The 22367-nt window shown below is 39.2% G+C and overlaps 2 protein-coding genes across 2 annotated transcripts in view; both read right to left on the bottom strand.

The window, feature by feature from the left end:
• The window catches only part of LOC145502718 (carboxypeptidase B-like), an 11031-nt gene extending 3990 nt beyond the window's left edge, over positions 1 to 7041 (bottom strand). The window contains exons 1-7 of the mRNA XM_081482076.1: positions 6465 to 7041; positions 6240 to 6377; positions 4930 to 5011; positions 4135 to 4341; positions 2928 to 3029; positions 2059 to 2160; positions 1337 to 1447 (exon numbers count right to left, since the gene is read on the bottom strand). Of these exons, the coding sequence (XP_081338202.1) occupies positions 1337 to 1447; positions 2059 to 2160; positions 2928 to 3029; positions 4135 to 4341; positions 4930 to 5011; positions 6240 to 6313 (678 nt within the window). The 5' untranslated portion in view covers positions 6314 to 6377; positions 6465 to 7041. The remainder of the gene's footprint in view (positions 1 to 1336; positions 1448 to 2058; positions 2161 to 2927; positions 3030 to 4134; positions 4342 to 4929; positions 5012 to 6239; positions 6378 to 6464) is intronic.
• An 803-nt stretch (positions 7042 to 7844) lies between these two features.
• LOC145502710 (carboxypeptidase B-like) lies at positions 7845 to 20236 on the bottom strand. The gene is made up of 10 exons (XM_081482070.1): positions 19667 to 20236; positions 17457 to 17541; positions 16267 to 16473; positions 15629 to 15730; positions 14695 to 14802; positions 14006 to 14116; positions 13052 to 13139; positions 12501 to 12709; positions 10591 to 10675; positions 7845 to 10041 (listed from the first exon to the last, which is right to left on the bottom strand). The coding sequence occupies exons 1-10, from the start codon at positions 19867 to 19869 to the stop codon at positions 9857 to 9859; spliced, it is 1383 nt and encodes a 460-aa protein (XP_081338196.1). The 5' UTR covers positions 19870 to 20236; the 3' UTR covers positions 7845 to 9856.
• Positions 20237 to 22367: the final 2131 nt, after the last annotated feature.

The raw sequence follows: 22367 nt of genomic DNA, 5'->3' as shown, positions 1-22367 counted from the left end.
ACGAAATTCATTGTCAATAACAGGACAGACGCATTAAAAGCTGATATCAATTTGTTTTTCACGATAACAAATTGTCAAATTGTCCGCTCTCGCTCGTTGACGCATCGCATAAATTATAAATTCATGTGTCTGTCCGCTTATTGACAATAAAATTTAGCCAATGAGCGGGCGAGAATTTCTGCAGTTATTGTAAAAAACAGAATGGATAGTGAATAACGTAGTCAATCGGAGAACAGCAATCGTGAAAGAACGCTAATAGATTTATACTAAAACTCGATAGAAACACCGAGAACATGTTTTCTATTTCATAATTGTGAATTGTTATTTTCACGGAAAAATCCTTTTAGACCAGCAAGAAGAACTTGAATGTTAACATCAACGATCGAGCGTCAAGGGTTGATACATCATTACATTCTCCCAACTTGCACTATAAGAAATGTATGAAGAACAGTAAGGAAAATTTGTATGTTGACTCACAGCTTAAACGCGAGTTGATACCCCGGGGGAGACTCCCAAATAGAAAGGACGGGGGTGTTCAGCCTCAAAAGGTCCACAGTAGGAGCTTTTCGGGTACCTTTTAGGGTATTGCGCCGAAAAAAATATGACAGGAAATAATGCGTTGCTTTAGAATTAGTATCAATCAACCGACAGAAAAGATACGCTGCGAAACTCTTCTACAAACCCAACTTATTTATTTAGAGATAGGTAGTGAAATCTTGGTTACAAAGGAGCGAGTTCTAAACAGTGCAATTTATCACCAAACTAACTTAAGCCTACGACTAAAACTTCAGTCACCACTGACACAAACCCACAGTAAACGTTGCTGTCTCCGAAGAAATCTTCTCTCAATCCGCTGAAGTTCCTCAATAGCTCTCTACGATTCTCATGATATTGCTTCTCCAGTCGGTCTCTGCCGACAACAACCCAAGCTAGCTAACGTGTATATGATTAATAAATATTCTAGAACGTTCTTGGAACTTCGAACACGACTATTTATATAGCATTACATCGTCGTTATATCATCTAGTAGAATGTTCCGGAAACTATCCCGTATCGTGACAGTAGAAGGTTCTGGCACAAACATTGCGTGACTAGACATTCTAGAAATTACCAGAAACTTACAATTGCTCTCCATAGCAATCGGTACTGGCTAAGGAGTGAAAAGAAATTTCAAGCCACACCCACAAATAAGGATCTTGGTACCTCTTAGGGCTCTCTTTGAAAATTTCCGACAAGCAGCCGTGTCCCTTTAACATGGAAGTCTTCCCGGGGGTTGATACTTCATTAAATTCTCCCAACTAGTACCATAAGAAATGTTGAGAGAATGTTTACATACGTTAGTGTGAGTATATTCGTATCCGTCCACGTTGAATACTGGAAGAATGATCCATTCGTAATTATCAAGCATGAACTTAACATCTGAGTTGGTTTTACGAGTGACCAGCATCTAAAGAAGGAAAAATTCTTTATCAGTAACAACCCTTGGCAAACGTCAGCATGCTAATCTGACATTTAGTCAGGTAGCATGTATCTACATTGTATACCATAGTTCATAGTATACGAGAATTCCTCTTTCGCTTAGTCCGTCGAGCGAGACCGTAAATAAACTGCGAGGAGAAAAATGGCCTTGTGACATAAGCGCGCGAAAAGAGTCCTTGGCGCGCTTCTCGCCTCCAGGATCGGAGTTCGCGCGGCCATTCTTTTCTTCTTCATTTGGTTTTCTTTCGCGGCACGCACGACGGACCAAGCGAAAGAGGGACTATTCGTAGACTACAACATAATTAACCACAAGTAAAGAAAAGACGTCAGGGGAAAAAAAATTTAATATCAGGAAAAAATATACTATTTTAAAACGAATTAAGGTAGAACCTTTTATGTTTATATTCTGAATACTTTAACAGTTCGCCGTTAGACGCTGTTTCTTCGAAAACATTCCTAGACTTTACTAGTACGATTTTCGTTTTCGTTAAGTTCTGTAGAAGTAGACAAACAAGCATCGAGAAAATTTCCCCGTTTTCTTCCATATTAAAAAAAAGTAAAGCGTTCTTTTTTGCTAACCTGTCTTATTATATACATGCACGTGGCTGGGCTGATCCATTCTCTGGCGTGAATTCCACAGTTGAAAAAAAAGAGAGGCTTCTTTCCTGATCCAGACTTAATCTAAAAAGAAAATTTATTGAGAAAACTACCCTTTAGAATGTCGTCAAGATGCCGTTGAGGTGTGGATGGTGGGGTTGGAATCTTCCTCCCAATTTTCTGTCAGCTCCATTTATCAGAAACGTTTGCAGATCTCAGATCTCAGTGGACGGTTAAATTCTTGACCAATTCTCAGCTATCAGCCCGGGGGTGGGGGTACTCCTAGAAAAATTGAGTAGTGGTTTGCGGCCCGCTTCCCAAAACCCTTACTCTATTTAAGACCAAAATCTACGATTTTCCCTACCCTATTTATGACCTTACCAAAAATTCGATACCCTAGTTTATTCGATACCCTGACCCTTAAAATCAAAACCCTGTTTCAGACCTGCTTTATAATTATGTACTTAGTTCAGACAGTTGTTAAAGGAATTGTGAAGGACTTTTTTTGATGGTCTTATCAATAATGATGAAAAAGTAGCTTCGTCTAAAAAACACACCCAATTCAAGACTAGAATGAAAAATAAATTCCCGATTTGGGACCAAAATCGCCAAAATCGGTCCCCCTTGTCTGACCAAAACAGCTACAAAGCCATACCCTTTTAGGCCGCACATACCTCTCTAACCCATATAAGGAAGTACCCCTCCCCCGCCCCTGGAGGAGGCTATCAGTTAGAAACCATCCATATTATGATTTGAGACAACGATGAAAACAAAAAAACCGGCAGGGGACGATGATATTGAAAATCAGAATAAGGTTTAGTTAGTGTAGCTGAAGAAACTATAAAGCAAACCTTGATAGCCAGCTGGTCACGGCTCTGGAGGGATTTTCCCAAAGAGAAAGTAGAGGCAACATCGGAGTGCGCCAAAGCAAGTTTTCGAATTTCAGAATGGATCTGTACAAAAATAATACAGAAAATACTTTTTCTAACTGGAACAAGACAAATCTGTAATTTACTCAATTGCCAAGTAGGTTTGAGAATCGAAGTTGAAATCAGTGTAGTGATTCTAAAACGGTGATAATGTATTTCGTTTCAACTATTTCAGTTACACTTTGTGTGAACTACATAGTCTCATCACTAGGATATTTAGGGACGGACCATCAGTTGTTTTTTTTTGAGAGCAAGGGTGGTGGAGGGGAGGAGGGGTCGGTGGTTGGACAATCTAAAAAAAATCCCTGCACAGCAAAAACTACTGAAGTAAAATTGTGCAAGGGGAGCCATGGAGGAAAAAAAAAAAAAAAACACGAGCAAGTGCTTTCCATTATCCAGGTCCCGTGTTTGACTTTTTAAAAAGATTCTTGCAATAGCTGTTGCCCACCAAAAATAACCTCATGCACAACCTAAGGGTGAGAAAAAAAAAATCATGCCCAGAAAATTGCTCACCCCCTCCCCCCCCCCCCCTCAAAAGATAAGGTCCTTCCCTTATAAACAGGTATGCGTACACGTGCCATTTCGTGGTTATGTTCCATTCAAAACTGAACTCTCAATTTATCTGTTCCTAAGGGTTTCCAGCCTCCTTTTGTAGAGCACATCGTAGAAGGTAATGATGGTGGACTGAAACAGTATTTTGAGTTATTTTGGTCACGTACCAATTTACCTTTAAATTGAAGGAAACCTGAATATAGTAGTTATTAAGATAGAAAAACACCAAAGAGAGAGTAATAAACCATAAAGGAACAAGAATGGTTTTGAGGATGGAAAAGATAAACACAGGCTAGAAACGATGAACATGAAAAATTAAGGCCAACCTTTTAAGATGCACAAACCGTGAAGTCGCTCCTGTGAGTATAGTTTGATTGATTAACTGACGAGATACCTTTGAGGCTTCCTTTGCAAATCCCCGAAATGCTGTACAACTAGTCTGATATGATCTGTAGCGGCTAAAATTAGGCACACAACACATACAACAGTGACGTAGGCACAGAATGTATAGATACTTTGATGAGTGCGTACCAGAATTCATAAATTGACTGGGCACTCTTAGAGATAAGAGTATTACCTCTCCGACTCTGTGATATGAGCCGTCAAATCCCCCAGCTCTTGCAGTTCCCTTTTCCTGTTGGATAATCTTGTTCACGTCTTGCGTTGACACTGTAAAGGCAATATTGGCACCGTTCAAAAGGGCCTCAAGTTTCTGCACGGCGACTGGTTGAACACGGATTTCAACAGGGTCGAGAGACTCCGTAGGATATGTCCAAAAGTCAATCTGAAATCGAGAAGTCATCGCGAGCTAAGACTCTGACCGCCGTTTAAAATCAAACAAACACAGCGAACATCGCATATTTTGTTATGCTTATAAATAACACCACTACGATCCTTTTTGAAAACACGCTCTCTTGGAGAGAGTGACAGACGGTCACTTTTAGCTTGGCGTTGATGTTGGAGCCTTATGCATCACACAGCGTGACAATGGTTGATGATAATGATGAGTAAAACGACAATGACGACGACGTCAATGCTGATGTTGTTGTTGTTGTTGATGATGATGATATTGATAAAATTAATGAGGAAAGTGATGTTCATTATGATTATAATGATGACAATTATAATTATAATGATGATAATGATATTGTTTTTGATAATAAAGAAAGTGATGATGATGATGATGATAATAAAGATGAAGATATGGCGAGCGTAGGTTTACTCCGATCAGACTAAGTTGAATATCAAGCAAGGTAGTTTAAAAAGCAGTTTCACCTCCAAAAATACCTAAGGTATCTGGTTTTAAACCGTTAACATACCATGCAGCACAGTAGTCTAATATAGCTATATTCTCATGTCTTGGAAGTCTTACCCCATCATCTCCCGCTTTGAGAATCTTATCCAAGAAAGCTACGTCATCCTTGTTCTTTGGGTAAGAGCGGTACAGTTTATGCCTGTTAAATAAAGTATGCGATGAAAAGACTGAGCTGTGGTTTGTATAAGTTATGGTTAAAATAGTTGAAAAAGAACTTATCGATAATGTTTGTCCGAAAATCTAGAAATTCCTCAACTTTCCCATTAAGATATAAAATGTATTTCTAAAGCAATATACCAGCCCTGATATTCTTGGCTTTTTCAGATAAATTGTCGATGTTAAGAATACATTTTTTATTTGGATTATATAAGGTTTTCTTTGATGTGTGGTTGGCAGTTTTCTTCCTGAGAAAACTTGCCAAAAATGATGATAGTGATCATCAAACAGGATCTGAAGCTACTTCAAATTCAAATTGAATATCACGGAAAAAATAAAAGGAGAGCCTTTATCATTCAGGCAGTTTTTGCAATTTTTGTTGACACACCTTACCAGATGGTTGCCTCGAAAAAAGCACAATCGCAAAAATAGGCTTTTGAATTTTGAATCGAAATCAGGGGTTTCAAATGTACTGAAGATGAAAGGGGGAAAAAAAGCTAATTAAAGTTTCTAAACTTGTGGTTTTGTTAATTTGGTTCAGCCGATCAACAACCATTGTTAAATCTCTATGGAAGCCTAAAAGGGTCGCTTGGTGTAGGACGTAGTCGGCAGTTGCAGTCCGATGTCCGTTTCTTTCTTATTCTACGAAGAAGTTAGCTGTCGAGAGGTTTCGAATATTTGAACTCTTTCTCCTGTTGACATTTGGGGCCACAAATTGTCCGAGGGGCTTTAATAATTTTTTTTTTGAATTAATGAAAAAATAACAAAAATTTGTCCGAGGCATTTGTTGTAATTCAGATCAGAAGCATGTACAACAGCTATTTGAAATGGACCTGAAACTTATCTTATCTGTTATCAAGTAAAACCAGTATATTAACCGGGTCATGATATGAAACATTTTATACGGCACAAGGAAAACGAGTTGTGACTACTCGCATTTTAAAGGGAACTCAAAAAAAATTGCTGTGACCGGGATTGAATGGCTCGAGAGGAATACGCAATATAACGAAAGGTTTATACGATAGCCTATATACTCCATAGCTAGGCAGAAAATAAGGAAACACTGGAAAAATGTCATGGAGTAACTTATTTTTTTAAAATTTTAATGTGACGCGGGAGTACAAAACGATTTTATTTAGAGTTAAGTTATATATGTCTTTGGATCTATCACACCAGACCTGAGGGGAAATAGTTTTAAAACTATTACTTACCCTTCAAAGGACTCGGGTTCGCCAAACACCGATGCAAAGAGGAGAAAGAGAGCGACTTCCCGTGCGCCCTTCATGTTGATTTGAAGTGTTCTGAAAAGAAGCCTTAAGGTGTTTAAGGCTTGGTTCCCCTACCACCCTCTGCGTAAACAAACAGTTTCAAGACCAGATGTCTTAGTCTAATCGAAAACTAGGCAGGGGTAGGTGCTGGTGTGAAGTTTTGCTTACCTTATTTGTCAAGAGGACAGAACTAAAAGGCGTAATTTGATATAGATTGTGAAAAGCCAAAACGAGATACTAAGGTTGTATATCGATTGACTTACTATTCCGTCTTAGAATAAGAAAAAGCAATTTTGCTAATTGTGCTTCCAACAATTATTGAAACAGCTTTATTTTCTGAGCATCAACTGAATACGCCGAGGTGATGCGTTCTTTTTTGTGTTAAGTACAGTGAAAAAGAATGATTCAACACAAAGCTTCAAAGCCATTTTCGAACAATGAACGTTCTGCGATTGATCAAACAAATGTCGAAAATCTCTTGGAAAAGGTATCACAAAAAGTCATCAAAAGATTAAAAGCATTTTGAGTAATATACGGGAGAGCAGTTCAGGCCCAAACAATCTGTAAAAAACACATTATTGATGCTAAAACATCTTTGAACAGATGAATAGCAGCGCCCGGAAAGCTTCCCTAAGACTATACGCGCTTTCCGTACGTGCGTACGCTACAGTTTTTTGTATGGCGTGGCTAAATCCACCTACTGAAGAAGGGCTAAGCCCGAAACGTTTAGTTTAACAGTTTAACAGTTTGACACTTTTCAGAGCATTTTAGCCTTATATACAACTATATGAACGTTAGATTAGTGTGTCCTTGAGAAAAAGATGAAACTGGAGAACTCCTTTATATTGCATGGTATGTTCAGTAAAGGGAATTAATTGAAGGAGTGGAGATTTAAATCTTGAATTCGTTAAATTAAAGTTTGGAAAGGAAGAGATTTAGTTAGGATTGATAAATAATAATTTCTTTTCACTGCATAGTTCTGGAAAGTCGATAATGTAACCGTTCTCTATTCTCATCCGGGTTCGTTCTTTTTTTAGTGCTGTCGGTGAAGAGAGCGTTACCAAGCAAAAGTTTTGATTTCTAAACTAATCAAAATTTGCAAGATTTTTAGTTCATCACTCAATCACTGATTCGAAATCTGAACTCTCTTTACCGACTGCAATATATCCATATTACGGTTAGTTTTTAGAGTTTCGTTTTCAATGACTGCAATGTGTCCGCAGTAACCGAGGATTTCCTTTATGTTCTGGTTATTTAGCTGTTTATCAACAAGAAGAAATTTTGTTGTCAAAAATTTTAGATTTCAAAGAATTGTGAATTATTAAAACTTGTTTAAAAGGCCTTTCAAAAAATCTGTTTCACAAATAAAATACAAGTGTAGAATTAAGTGCGGACAATTTTACTTTAAGTGGGAGGAAATTTTCGCACATATGCTACAAAGTCAAAGAGAAAACAAAACTGTTTTCGCCTAAATTAGGGCGAAGAGATGACATCTTTTTAATGTGAATGTGTGCCATCGACGAGCTCATGCATATTTCTCTGCCTCCTGTCTTTTCAGATATCTTGGGTGTTAGTTTCATTGATAGACACTCAGGTGGTGTTGTAAAAAATGTTGTAGGCCCTGGCCAACGTTAATATAATCGACCGCCCCTCTGAAGTTCAATGTTTTCACGGAACATTTTTAGATTTGTTCTTTTGCAAACACCTTCTGCTGGACGATGAAAAGATGTTTTTGAGCAGAAGGAATCACAGACGAAAGCTCTCCTAACAGAGGACATAATACGGACATATCTTTTGTGCGGACAGGTGCGTCACTTCGTCGCAGGAAGACCAGAATACATGTAGGTCGATGTACGGTAGAACCCCTTTAATGCGAATAACAAAGAGTCGAAAAAAGAAAACAAGTGTAATCACTTTTTTCGCTTTACTGTGTCAAAATAACTTTTGACTTGGTTTCAAAATGAGGCAGCCCGGTGCAAAACACCTTACCCCGAAAACGAGTTTATTTCTTAAAGTTGGCATTGCGGATGTTTGGTATCGAACCACTGCGTCACGAATGACGCATATATGAACATATAATCTAGCTTTAATCTCTTTCGTTGATTTGTAGGTCATGATCCGTCTCAGTTTTCCCAAGTCTTTACCATCCCCGTTCTCTTTAGCTCTCCTTCCTTTAAGATTACCGTGTACATTCAGAGTGAAAAATATTCAACTTTCGGTTTTCTCCGTAAATGCAAAAAGCGTAAATATTCACCGAGAAAATGGATACAGACTGTAAACGTGACGTTTTCTACCGGAAGTAAAAGTTTTTATTGATTGACAGCTAATGGATATTTTCTCAAAAACTTTATTTTAGCTGGATGGGGACACTTGGGAGAGTTTCAACTCAAAGAGAGAAATAGAGAAATCGAGGCACTACATCCGTTGAACTGGAGACATCCCTGCAAGTACAGTAGAAGCCCTATTAAGCGGCCACCTACTGAACGGCCACCCCTATTAGGCGGCCAGCAATCAAAGTCCCGATGATGGCTTTTCTATTGTTTCTACCTCTATTATGGGGACAACCCCTTTTAAGCGGCCACGGTCCATTTCCCCGAGGGTGGCCGTTTAATAGGGGCTCGACTGTATATTGTAACCTCAACTGATCCTTAACATTAGCACATTATCATTCTGAGGTATTTCTAGATTTCAAATAATTTTATATCAGATAAGTAAAGTAAAGCAATAACTCTATTTAATGAGGATAAACACGTGGCCCTCCCTTAAACTTAAATAATATACTTTGCCAAAAAACTGACTTAATAACAGTTTGGATCGTTGGTCTCCTTCGTAATACTTGCATAAGTTGAATTGCCATTATTCTAAATTTCTTACATTTGGCGTTGGGTAAATATTGATACGACCTGCGTTATTCTTTTTTTGTTATAAGTATGGGTAATAAAAATTCTAATAATTTTCCGAGCCTTCAGACGAGGGAAATTATTTGCATTTGAGAAAACGCAAGTGAAATTATTTCTTAACTTCACGAGTATACTTTTTTATTACCTTGTAATATCATGGTTGATAAATTACACTTACAATCGTGGGCTTTGACTTGATTATTGAGTCGAGAAATTTAGCGCCAAACGTTGCCATGGCAATTTTGCAATTTGACATGTGAAATTATATAGTATCGCTGAAATTTCGCTCCAAAATTAAGAAGTAATTTATTACCCATGATATCACTGCAAAACCTACACTCATGGCGAGCGCGTGCTCAAGCATACCGAAAGACAGTGTAGTTTTAATTTTCAAAAGGCCTTACAAACACCGCCCTGTTTCATATACAGTCGAACCCCCATAAAGCTGCCACCTATTAAACGGCCACCCTTATTAGGCGGCCAGCAATCGAAGTCCCAAAGATGGCTTTTCTATTGTTTCTACCTCTATTAAGCAGCCAACCCCTTTTAAGCGGCCACAGTCCATTTCCCCGAGGGTGGCCGTTTAATAGAGGTTCGACTGTACACATGTTTCAAATATATCCCAATTAGTAATCCCAGGCTATCAGCATGCATTGTTTCTCATCTTATGAAGGTAGCGAGAGTCTCCAATCCGACAAAGACTTCCTTGCCAACAGGATCAATGAAGGAAGGCGGAAGTACGAAGCCATTATTGGTGAAGATAGATGGCTGCAGCTCAACACCGTAGGAATGCGTGACGCCCAAAACGCCGTAAACCCAGTCTGTTGCGTCTCCCGAGGTCTCATCTGTCAATCAAATGGGAACTACATATTATGCGTGCATGGTAATTTGTACAGTTAAGTTGACAAATAAGGGGTTTGTGCAAGAAATCCACCCCTCCTAAATCCGCCCCTGTTAATTACTTACTTAATTAATTGGTTATTAATAAGTAAGGCAAGTAACTGAGTAATTAAGTGAATCAGTAAGTAAATAGGTCAATAAGTCAGACAGGTCAATCAATTAATCAATCAATCAGTCAGTCAGTCGGTCAGTCAATGTCAGTCAGTCGGTCAGTCAATGTCAGTCAGTCAATCAGTCAGTCAGTCAGTCAGTCAATCAGTCAGTCAAGTTGTCAGTCAGTCAATCAGTCAGTCAGTCAGTCAGTCAATTAATCAATCAATCAACCAACCAATCAGTCAGTCAGTCAGAGTGGTTAAAATTCACCGCATTTCTATCAGGAATCAAGCAACGAAAACAAAATCAGTCGAACCGGTGATCTTCGGAGTCATCAAGATGCGATGTTTAGATCCTGATAAGTAAGAGACACATCAGTGAAGGTAACATGCAATACTTACAGATAGCCATAGCTGCTGGGCCATATGCATATCGAGTGCCATTCATGTTTAATATAGCTTGAACAATACGCCTCATTGCAACCCACTGTCAAATGAAAAAAGACAGCGCCGTAATATTTGCACTTTGGTATGAATGAACCATTGTTTGAAACAACTAACGCCCCTAGCTAAGGTCTCACAAACACATGAATATAGAAAAGATTTTTCCATCGATCGATTCTTCTCAATTACGCACATAGACTTAGCCTTTTTTAGTAACATTTTGTTTCCGCCAGAAATGTTTCTTCGTTTGCGCGCCAAGAAAACCATGTTTCCTCGATATCGTCACCCTGTAAATCGATAGGTCACAGTACATTAGGTAAACAAACAGTTCTTTATTTATGAGTATACAGCCAAACTTCTCCACACGGACACCTCCAGAATAAGGCTGGAAACCTCCATAATACGGACAGTCCACTTCATCCCAGCAAAAACAGAATTCAGATAACACCTACCGCTACAATACAGGCACCTCCATATAACGAAACTCGGCTGTGTCCCTTGGTTCAACGTATTTTTAAGCGATGACGTATTGTGTGACGTCATCGCTTTATGCTGGCGTGCATGCATTCCTTTGGATAGTGATTTCGCATAGTTTCGTCGCGCTTATGTCCGTGCGCTTATGTCGCGCACGATTTATCCCCCTGTGGAAGCGAAATGCACTCTGGGCGTTCCTTTGCTGCCTTTCTTTGCTGTTTGTAGGTTCAGCGGAATGCTTTTAATTGTAGCTTTTAAAAGAAGATTTAGGGGTAGATTTTGGTTTATACAGTGTCGGATAAATTTGGGCTCACGAGCAAACTCATAATAACATATCTTCAATACATACAATTTTAGATAGACAAGCGGGTCGCACACGCGATATAACATGTCAAGAGAAAATGATTTTCTCTTGGACAAGTATATGGTTAAAACAACAAATTAATTTCCAGTGAGGTAATTAGCTTTGCCAAATATCTAGGTGTTGATTTCAGAGAGAGGAACTTTTTAGCGGAGTGCTTTTTATTTTAGTTATTAATCTTTCGTTTGGGTTGGTACATTTCGCTGACCCCTAGCACATGGACTAACAAGATGGACCTGGTACATGAACTACTTGAATGAACCAAAAATGGACTACCCTAAATGTAAGCCCCTAAAATTTCTAACAAAAAGGTTTAAGAATCAGTTTGTCTGCTTATGTTCCAATCTTCTAGGAACAATTTTTAAACGTCATCGCTTCTGCACGCATTGGGTGCCGTCTATTACAATAGCTGCAGAAATTCTCGCGCGCTCACCGGCTAATTTTCATTGTCAATAGGCGAACAGACACATGACTTTGTAATGTATGCGATAATTTATTGTAAAAAAACAAATTGACGTTAGTTTTTCATGCGTCTGTCCTGTTATTGATCATTAATTTCGTCATAGCATTGTCAAAGTAGGTTTGGATATCACGTCGTGGATCCGCAGCTACCTTGACCATGATATGTCGAAATTCGTTGTCAATGACAGGACAAACGTATGAAAAACTGACTTCAATTTGTTAAGTTGAAACTGCCTTATAAACCTTTCTAAAGAGGAGTAAAACCTTGTAACTTACTGGTGAAATAAACAACAATTAGAAAATTTCATAATGTGTTTATTTCACAGAATCGAACCGGTTCTCCTTTGTCTTTGCTTTTTAGAGTCATGATTGTGAATTCACTTTCTAGTTAATTACTTTCTCTTAAAAACCTCAAACCGTCTGACCATAACTTTGGTATCATTGATCACTGATCATTGATAAACGAGATCGAAGACAAACTATTAGACATACAGACAGACAGACAGACAGACAGACAAACAGACACACAGATAGACAGACAGACAAAGAGAAACAAAACAATTGTACTTACATGCTTGGCATACGTTGGTGGAAAATAACGTCTAGTAAAGCCCCATGGGGACATCCAAAGCTGGCCGTAGGAGTGAAAGTCTACATAAGCCTTTATACGTCTTCTTATAGAGTACATGTACAGTGCCAAATTGTGAGTTTCTGTCTCTGAAAAAGGCCTCGTTCCTGGATAAATATCACTGCAAGGTTGGCCATAGTCTGCTCCAACAGCTGTTGGTTAAAATACAACATCATGTAGTCGCATCAGGGTAATCACAGCAATTGTAAGTATAGCAACGAACCAATCAGAGCTCGGAGAAAAAAAGCGCCGGAAATAATATTGCCAGTGTCAAGCGCGCGAAACCAAATTACCAGTGCCAAGCGCGGGAAATTAGGTAGCCGGTGCCAAGCGCGGGAAATGCACTCCTTGAAAGCGCGGGAAACGCGCTCGTGAGCCGAATTTCAAATGGTAATTACTTTTCAAAACTAAGACTAAGGTGTATATGCTTGGAAAAGAAAAGAGTTCTTAAGATATGTTGGTAATACGAGCCAAACGACATTGGAAGTACTTACTTGCCCATCTGAAGTTGAAATTCCTATTTAGGTCCGTTCCAACACAGTCAGTTGAGTTCGGTCTTCTATTTTTTCTCCACAGACGATCCTTTTATTAATAACACAAGCGACACATATCATTTATTTGTAATGTAGCAGAGAAAATAAATAAAAGATAAATCCTTCAGAATAATAGGCATTTGATTTTTAGTTGCCAAAAGATTTGAATAAACACGTGAGCAAACCGGCCTCTTGCTTCGTAGTATCAATTCTTTCCCCGTCACGGGATGGGCAGGGGGATCAATTCTTCCCCTTTCACAGTAACTTCTGAGTTGACGGCAAAGTTGCCCCCCCGCCTCCCCCCCCCACCCCCCCCCAAAATAAAATTTCACAATGATGAGGCAATGACGGGATAAAAATATTGCGTTGTCCGCGCTCACTCCTCTTTTATACAATTGAATCCTGTGAGATGAGCTTTTCTTCAGTTTCTGTAACATCAAGCAGTTGTTTAGGAGGATTTCTACTCCCCTCTAGATGTCATATATGTCAGTCCATAGCTGGGTTACCTTCAGCAGTGAATTCGCCGGTACCTATTTACATACTTGGGATGGTGAAAGACTCTGTAAGAGTTATCATAACCGTGACGGTGTTTGGATATCTGATCTTATTTGGCGTAGTTTTGGACGATTCTATTTCTCCGTTTTTTTCCCCTTAGTTTTAGTTTTGATTGAGAATGTAAATCAAACACTCAAGACAGTGTTTGACCACACCTCGAAGTTTGTCAAAAAGACTCCGCTGCGCGTCGTATTTTCAACTCTCTTCTCGGTATTTGGATATGTAGTCAATCACGATCTTTCATGTTTGATATCATGACTACCAAGAATGCAACGCAACGACCCGACCAGAACTCGAGCCCAGACCCCTCGATCTGGAGTCCAGCAGGGTCTGGCATTGAACACACGAAGCCTTACTTACCGTGGTGTGAGAATAGATATATCCATCTACGTTCACAACAGGTACTATTATCCATTCCAACTTGTCCACTAAGAACTTGACAGAGCTGTCTGTAGAGTACTTAAGCAGAAGCTAGGATGAACAAAAACGTAACGCTAGTTATTTCTGGTCAAGGGGGAATTGATCGGTTTACCCTTAAGAAGTCTAACTCTGTTTTATTTCCGGAGATGTCCTAGTTTCCTTCCCAGCCGTTAACAGGATCGTCATACCACGTTCCTCCTAAAAGAAATAGATAATAAACCGCGCATCTTGAAAAAAGCAGCTAATTTTTTCAAGTGTGTCTCTCGTCATCCATCTTAATGCTTCACAGTTACAACCATCACTTGCTTTTAGGTCTATTATAAACTCCTTAGTGTTTATTTTGGACTTATTCTTCATTGTAAAGTTAATTTTGCACATCACAAAAATGACTTTACATATGAAATAATAGACTGCTCACAGCCCTCGATTTTCTCGTATTCTTATTCGATCGTTGAACGCGCGGATAGAATCGCGAGAGAACTAGACGCCAGCGCAAAACGGAAGACTTGACTGGGTAGGGGGTGGAGACCGAGAACCCCCACCCCCGCGTGCGTCGCGCTCGCTTCGCTCGCTTCAACTGATACAACGCCAGCTGTGGTGAGCACAACAATATATTTAAACCTACATACCTCTCTAGCGACATATACACAGGATGATATAGTGATCCACTCTCTAGCGTGTATACCACAGTTAATGAACATCACCGATTTCTTTGAGGTGGAGATGTTTGATGAGATCTGCGATAGGAAGTACAGCGATTTTCAATTGAGTAATCAGGCAATTACTTTGGTTTTGGTTTTACTACGGTGTAAGATTAGCTGAGTAGTCTATTAAATTGGCAAGTAATTGGTTTGGTTTTGGTTTAACGACACTCGATTGAAAACCACTCTATCACTGTTAAATAGGTTTACATGCTATTGTAGCTGATTCTAATACGCTGTATTGACAAGCACTAAGCTCAAAATTGCATAACACTTAAAAAAGATAAAAGAAGCGCGCATAGCCATTTTAAAACTTCCACGGTGCCTAACCACTTCCCCTTACACGTCTGTTCCTTTTAGTCAAACTTCCATTGACTCCTCTATCTCTCCGGCTCCCTCCAATATATGCCACTCCCCTCTCATGACTCCACAATAGTTATCCGTAAAATGGGCATATACGTTTTCAATGTATGCTTCTTTACACGTCTCTCCGACTAACCTAATTCTCACGCTTTCTCCCAACGAAATGTCCGTACTTCCTCTTTTACTCAGACCTTACTGATTTCCTGCGACTCCCTCCGGGAATTAAGCTAATCTCCACGCTCTCCTTTCCCCTAATACCCTCCGCCTCTCCTCCCACGTTCCAATTTTTTTGCGTGCGTCGAAATATTTATTATGTTCGTGTACGTGTAAGATGGAATATCAGAACATGATTTTTTTTTTCTCAAAAAGGGACTTTTCAGTTCCCTGTGTAGTTTGGAGGAAACGAAGATATCCACGAAGAGAAATCACTTATTTATGTCTTCAACAAACAGTCAATATGTCAAACAGTCAATAATTTCAACAGCATTATGTTACTTACCCTAATGCCATACATTGTTCTGTTCTCGTATGTTTTTCCCAAGCTGAAAACCCTCGCTAGGCTTTCATTCAGACCTGCAAGGCGCTTTATTTCATGAACGATCTATGAAAAGTGAGTAAAAACAAAGAGAACCAAAATTTTTCGTGATAAGGGTAGAAAGGAGACGAAATGAGCGCAAACACTAACTGACAGTGCGTAGCAGCTGCGCAAACGGTAATCGTAAGGGGAATGAGGAAGAGGGCGATTTAAATTCCCAATCTCCTCTCTTTTTGTGTAAGTAATTGGTTTGCCTGTGGGTTCTTGTATCTAGCAAAAAGTTTCAGAAAACATAAATATGTAATAATAATAATAATAATAATAATAATAATAATAATATATGTATTCATTTACATTAATAAAACTTAAAATCCGTTACGTTCTTGCTTTGCGTTTGGACTTCGAGTTCGAAGTCGCATTGAAGTCTAACTGTTTAAAGCTGTTTAATAAAAACGTCTTTTCTAACTTTAGCATAGAAATCCTTAAAGTTATTAGTGTAGCACCTGGGTGCAGTGTTCCAAAGTACAGCACCCCGGTAGCTGATCAAGTTTTTTAAAAAGTACGAATAATTATGGAACAAACCTACATTTTCAGAAACTAACCTGGGAATATGAGTGAAATTTTCCATTGAATGGAACAGCGCGTGGTCTCATTCCAGCCTTGTTTATTACGCGCTGCAAGTTTCTAATCTTTATACGGAAAGAAATTGATTTCCGTTTTAGGGCGTGTTTGAATTGCCGCATTCTGTTGTGAGGTACATGGATGTCTACGGGTTTACCAGGCTCAGTGGGGTGGGTCCAAAAATCTAACTGCAAAATGAAAACTTTGTTAGGAGCTACAGACATATTATGCTCTGGATTTCCAGAATAATTATATACGTAAGGACGTACTTTCCAGAATACGTATCCACGTTACAGAACTCACACACTCATCGAAAAGATTAGGGCACGGAGTTCCCGGTGTTGTGGTCTGGCGTTGTCTCATAGGTTGGTGCTTCATACAGGGTTGCGACTTCCCCCCTCGGACAGAATTGTCCAAGAAAAATGGCTATGAATATGAGGCTATATATAAGACTACTTCCGGTCATGTGACCCATAATGCTTAACCCGGTTTTAGTAGCTTGAATTGACTAGGAGTGTTCCTAGCCCTCCCCACCCTCCATGGGTGAGACGCTAGTCTCAGCATTAAATTCACCAATACCTATTTTTACTCCTGGTTGGGGAGAGGCACTGTGAGAGTTAAGTGTCTTACCCAAGAGCAAAATGCGATGATCCCGACAAGGACTCAATCAAACCCGGACAGCTAGGCTTGAGGCCAGCGCGCATTTCATTAAACTATGGCCAAACGGACTCGCAAGTAGTCGCAAGTTGAACTTGCGTAGAGACTTGCGTTGGGTGGCCAAACGGACTCGCAAGTACGGGCAAGTCGCAAAAAGCACATTTCCAGGCTACCGGCTTACTCCAGCACGGGATAGATCCCGTTTTCATTAGCTAATAGGTTGCTATAACAACGAATAGACGTCACTCAACTTGCGTTGACTTGGGTTGGGTGGCCAAACGGTGAAAAACCTGCCTCGACTTGCGCACAAATTTGATCTCGACCGACGTGAGCGTAATTCACCGCAAGTCAACGCAAGTGCACGCAAGGCCTGGCCAAACGGAGTAGCAAGTAAACCCAAGTTTTCAACTTGCGTTTACTTGCGAGTCCGTTTGGCCAGGGCATTAGACCACCAGCCGCGTCTTCTCCCAGAATATACAAGATTACAGTATTACGTAAGGCGTAGTTAAACTACCTCAAAGTTGTATTTATTGTGGAGCAAATCGTCCAGAAATTTCATGTCTTTTTCTGTTCTGGGAGTAACTTGTAGAACTTGATCTCTGAAATGAAAGTTTAAAGAATAGTATTCAGATACATCCTTGAAAACTAGTGAATTTGCATCTTTGAGAGGACGAAAAACGAAGCGAAAAGAAGAAGGATGGAGAGCGCCTCTTCTCGTGGGGAGGGGCGGATTAATCATATCTTAGATAAATTAACACTTACCTTCGTCCTTGTAGAATTGTGGCAAAAAACTGTGGGTACTGTATTTTTAGTATCACTATTAGCGGGCCAACTAGTACTCCCATATTCTCTTTCCTTTACATATTTAGCTCCTGGCATGAAATCTACTCCGCTCCGCATTCAATGGCACATGAATAACATTCTGCTATGTGTGAACAATACCCCTTCAGATGAAAAGCATAACTTTCTTAATTAACTCTTGAAACAAGAAATTGGAACCGCTAAGGATTACAACAAGCTATTCTTAGTTATTAAGCTGTTTTGACTGTAATTAATACCTGTCTCTAACCAGGCAACTTAACATCTGGTAGATTGCCTCTATTTTAAAAGTAAATCAAACCTATTTCCGCCCCTAGTAGTCGAACCAAATTCGTCTCCAATGTACGTGACTCAATTACACGCAACATAAAATGCACAAGATAAAAAAAATAGAGAGGGGCTCAATGGGAACCAATGTGTATGGTTTTTGAGCCACTTTAGTCTGAAATAGGGCATAGTTAACTTCATTTACGTATCAAAAACATCCAGCGCGATAGGCGCTAATTGGGGACACATTATAGAAATTAATAAAAATTACTAAAAACTTGCATTTGCGACTAGATGAAGATACTAGAGTTTGATCAGTTTTTTTTTTTTTCATTCTTTTTTTTTTTCATGTCTCGTACTCTGGCCTGGAATTGGGAAAACTGCTCTGATATTTATCCCTACTTAAAATTGGGGAATTTGAAGTTCTTCTCAAAATCTTTACGCGCGCAACTATGTGAAGCCATTCCTGGATAGCTTAGGTCATCTGTTAGAGATCAGTACTTTTAACGGCCTGAACTATAATAATTTGGGAGGCGCGGTGGCCTCATGGTTAGTGCGCTCATCTCCGGATCGAGCGGTCCGGGTTCGAGCCCTGGCCGGGGACATTGTGTTGTGTTCTTGGACAAGACACTTTACTCTCACAGTGCCTCTCTCCACCCAGGTGTATAAATGGGTACCGGCGAACTTAATGCTGGGGGTAACCCTACGATGGACTAGCATCCCATCCAGGGGGGAGTAGAAATATTCCTAGTCGCTTCATGCTACAGAAACCGGGATAAGCTCCGGCCTGATGGGCCACTTGGCTCGCATGCAGACTTCACCTTTTTTTTACCTACTACAATAATTAGGTATTAAACTTAGGGTCAGATCTGCAACAGGTTATCGAAAATCACATATTTTCTGGTTTGAAAAACGCTGAGGATTTCAAGAAACACGCCTCGCGCCGTCACCAAAATTTTCCGCAAAGTCCCTCTAGGGAAAATAATGAAGCCGATTTTTTTCGCGCGTTGTCTCTTTCCTTCCGCGAAGAACAATCCCGGGTTGTAAAATTGTCAAACACCTTTAATTTCCTATTTCATACAGGGTTAAGAGAACGAGACGAATTTACTCTCCGAAATGTCACAAAGTTGATGACAGATCCCTGTGCATTCTTCTTTGTAATATTAAAGAGAAGTCCTTGATTCGATAAGGTTTTCAGGAATATATTGTTAAAGAGGTGTAAAATTGGAACAACTAAGTTTCAATCCAAACCGACACACAAACCACTCATATTGGTGAGTAAATATCGACCAGATTAAGACCGCCAGTGAGTGAAAGAACTATCGTATAACACGATAATATTCGATAGGGGATGAAGACGTATTAAAAATATCACGTTCGAACTGTATGCACTTGAAACTCGTAGACGTGACGGGAACTCATTTAAAATAACAATGATCGGTTTCGATAGTATAACACTTTGCCGGTATGGTTGAGTTTCAACTGAGGAATCAAACGACATTTTTCAAATGTTTCAGTGCCAGAGGCTTGAAACTGTGAGGAAAGTTCTCGAATCTATGACACCGGAAAGCACAGCGTTGGCAAAAGCCTCACGGGATTATTTGTGCGTACAGAGAGTTTACTTTTTTTACTACTCACCCATTATATGTGCGTCGCTTTTGCTGACTTGTCTTTAAAGAAACCAAGACGTCCAAGAAGGTGAATATAACGAGGATTTGACAGAAAGCTTTAAACTGTTCGCGTCGTAACATCTTGAACACGACGAGTGTTTTCTGATCTGGTAATGAATCGTAGTGGTTAATTATAAGTCGAGTAAATACAATAGCTTGTTGACTTGACATGTAACAGATATGTCTGTGTGTGATGTGCAAAGGAGGTCATCACGTGCGAGTCGAGTAATCTCGCGTGGTCAATCTGGCGTTGCGTTACCACCCACTGTCACACACGGGTCGCGTAATCTCGCGTTGCCTTTCTACCCACGACATGAAGTAGAAGTCGCGTATAAGAATTGAAGCTAGGAATTCAGTCGAGATTTCTTGCTTCTCTCTCTGCGTTACGTTGTCTCTGAAACTTGTTCACAAAGAGTGGTAATTGGTAACTACAGTGTTTTAAGGTCATTACCCAGTATTGCATTGCGCATCCCTACTGCGCATAATTTCACGCGTGATTAGCGCGCGCGCATTAAAAAATGGCGGCTTTTTCTTTGCGGCTGGACCTCGCCCTAAAGGTAAATCGTCATTTTCTCGAAAACAAGTACGGTGACCTATCATTTTTTTCTGTTGTGTTGAATTGAGTAATACATTTCTCTATGTAAAATAAATATGGGCCAATTCTCAGTGTCAAGCAAGAAACAATCGTCGGAAACGTGAATATAGCAAGTAATCGTGACTACTATCATGGTGCCATTATAAGGATTTATTGGGTATAAACAAGGTGCTGTTGCTCTTAAACGAACATGGGGACTCCTTGTTTTTATTTCCAAATTTAAGTTCCTACAATATAAACAATCGATTGGCAAAGTTTGACAAAAATCTCAGTGCAGGTTCTATTTCAGTGGAATGACCTTAAAGGCACAGTCATGACCACGTCTTGAAAAGTCAAAAAATAAAAGATATTGTTAGAGTACACTCTTTTTGTTTTATAACAATATCTTTAGAGGAATATTGAGGCGAATATTTTGGACTATAACAAGGGCTTAGATTTTGTTAAGGAAACTTTTTATTGTGTTGATGGATAATAAAATACAATCATGAAATCACATCATGTTTCTAAATGAACTTTTTTGACAATTGACAAGTATAGCAATTTTTTTTTCCTTTTTCTATGAGAACTAGTTAACAAAACGGTAAAACCTACGTGTAAGGCGAGTAAAGCGATAAAGCACGTGTAACACGACACAGATACAGTTCTACATACATTTTTATTTCAGGATACGTTTAATTCCTGGTCACATCCGTTTTATTTAGCGGAAATACATGTACTCAACTTTGTAATCTAAGAGTGTATACAATAATAATTGCAACCTAAAGTCCGCAGAATAAAAAGAAAGAAAAATATTCATTCTTATAAAAGAGAATGTAACTCTGACTGAGATGAGCTCTCTACTTGGCTAACACTGACAATCAAGAACTAAACGCACTTCTTCACTTAAAAGGGTTCATTGCTATAGATCTTCAGTATAACTCAAGTCAGTCCAGCAACTGTCAACTTGTCCCCTTCACACGTTCCTTATAGTAAGTCCAGACTGGAAACTGTCAAAGTTCCAACGAAGTCAACTCATTTGCGCATTATAAATGTTATTATTAGTATAACCTTCCTATGGCACCCAGCGCTCTTTTATCCACTCTAGTATCCAGTCTTCTCCCCCAAAAAAACACGTAAGCGACTGGATCCGAGTCTGATGCTTACGTAAGTTCATGCGCAGACTACTATGACAAACAAGTGCGCGCGCATGTGCAGAAGAATGTTTTGAATATTTTCCCTCCATAAGTTTACCGATAATTAAAAGGTTGCTTTTAGTAATTTACGCTAATTTTCTTTCAGTACCTGGTACAAATACAACACGTGAGGAATAGAAATATTATGAGAATCATTTCTGTAAAATTAATCATATGTAAATCACAATAATGTACAAAAACCTTTAACAAAGATTGTCGTGCAATGGTTTACAAACAGAGCAACTTCATATTAATTTGTTGAAGAAGAAAGGCGGTAATATTGGCTACGCGCTTTTCCATAAATGAATACTAAGTTGTTTTCAAGTTCCAGGTCAGAAATTAATTCAAGGACGTGTTAAAAGAGTCCGCTGAAGTGCACAAACATAAAAGAATTATTTGTCCAAGTAGCAATGTTTAGTTTAAGTGCTCCGGCACTTTTCTTTAAACAGGTGTAAGGTAAAAATATAGTTAGAATTACTTATCAGTGATGTCAACTGATATAGCTTTTTTTAAGGATCACTGAACTGAAAACAACTGGAAATAAGACAGAAAAGTAAATAATTCCAGGAAAAGGACAACATCAACTATTGCTGATTAATGAGGTCAATACCACATGAATCTTACATAAATGATAAATTACAAACCCGAAGATTCAATCAATTTTCAAGGCTATTTTCTCTAGCGTTTAAATCTTTCATTTCCTTTATTTCCTAATATTCGATATCATTGCGAGGAACAAGGGTTGGTAAAACTGTCGTGCGCTGAGAAAATTTCCGAAATTTCAGTAATAAAACATGAAATTTTGTAAGATCAATGTATTTGCTTGTTTTGTTCTTCGACACGCTAATTTGATACAAAACATTTCCTCAGCGCATGTCCATGTCCAAGCTTTAGCGACAGCA

This window comes from Orbicella franksi, chromosome 11 (assembly GCF_964199315.1).
Source record: "Orbicella franksi chromosome 11, jaOrbFran1.1, whole genome shotgun sequence".
NCBI classification, from domain to species: Eukaryota; Metazoa; Cnidaria; class Anthozoa; order Scleractinia; family Merulinidae; genus Orbicella; species Orbicella franksi.
Note: the sequence above shows the minus strand (reverse complement) of the source record. Positions and strands in the feature narration are given on the sequence as shown.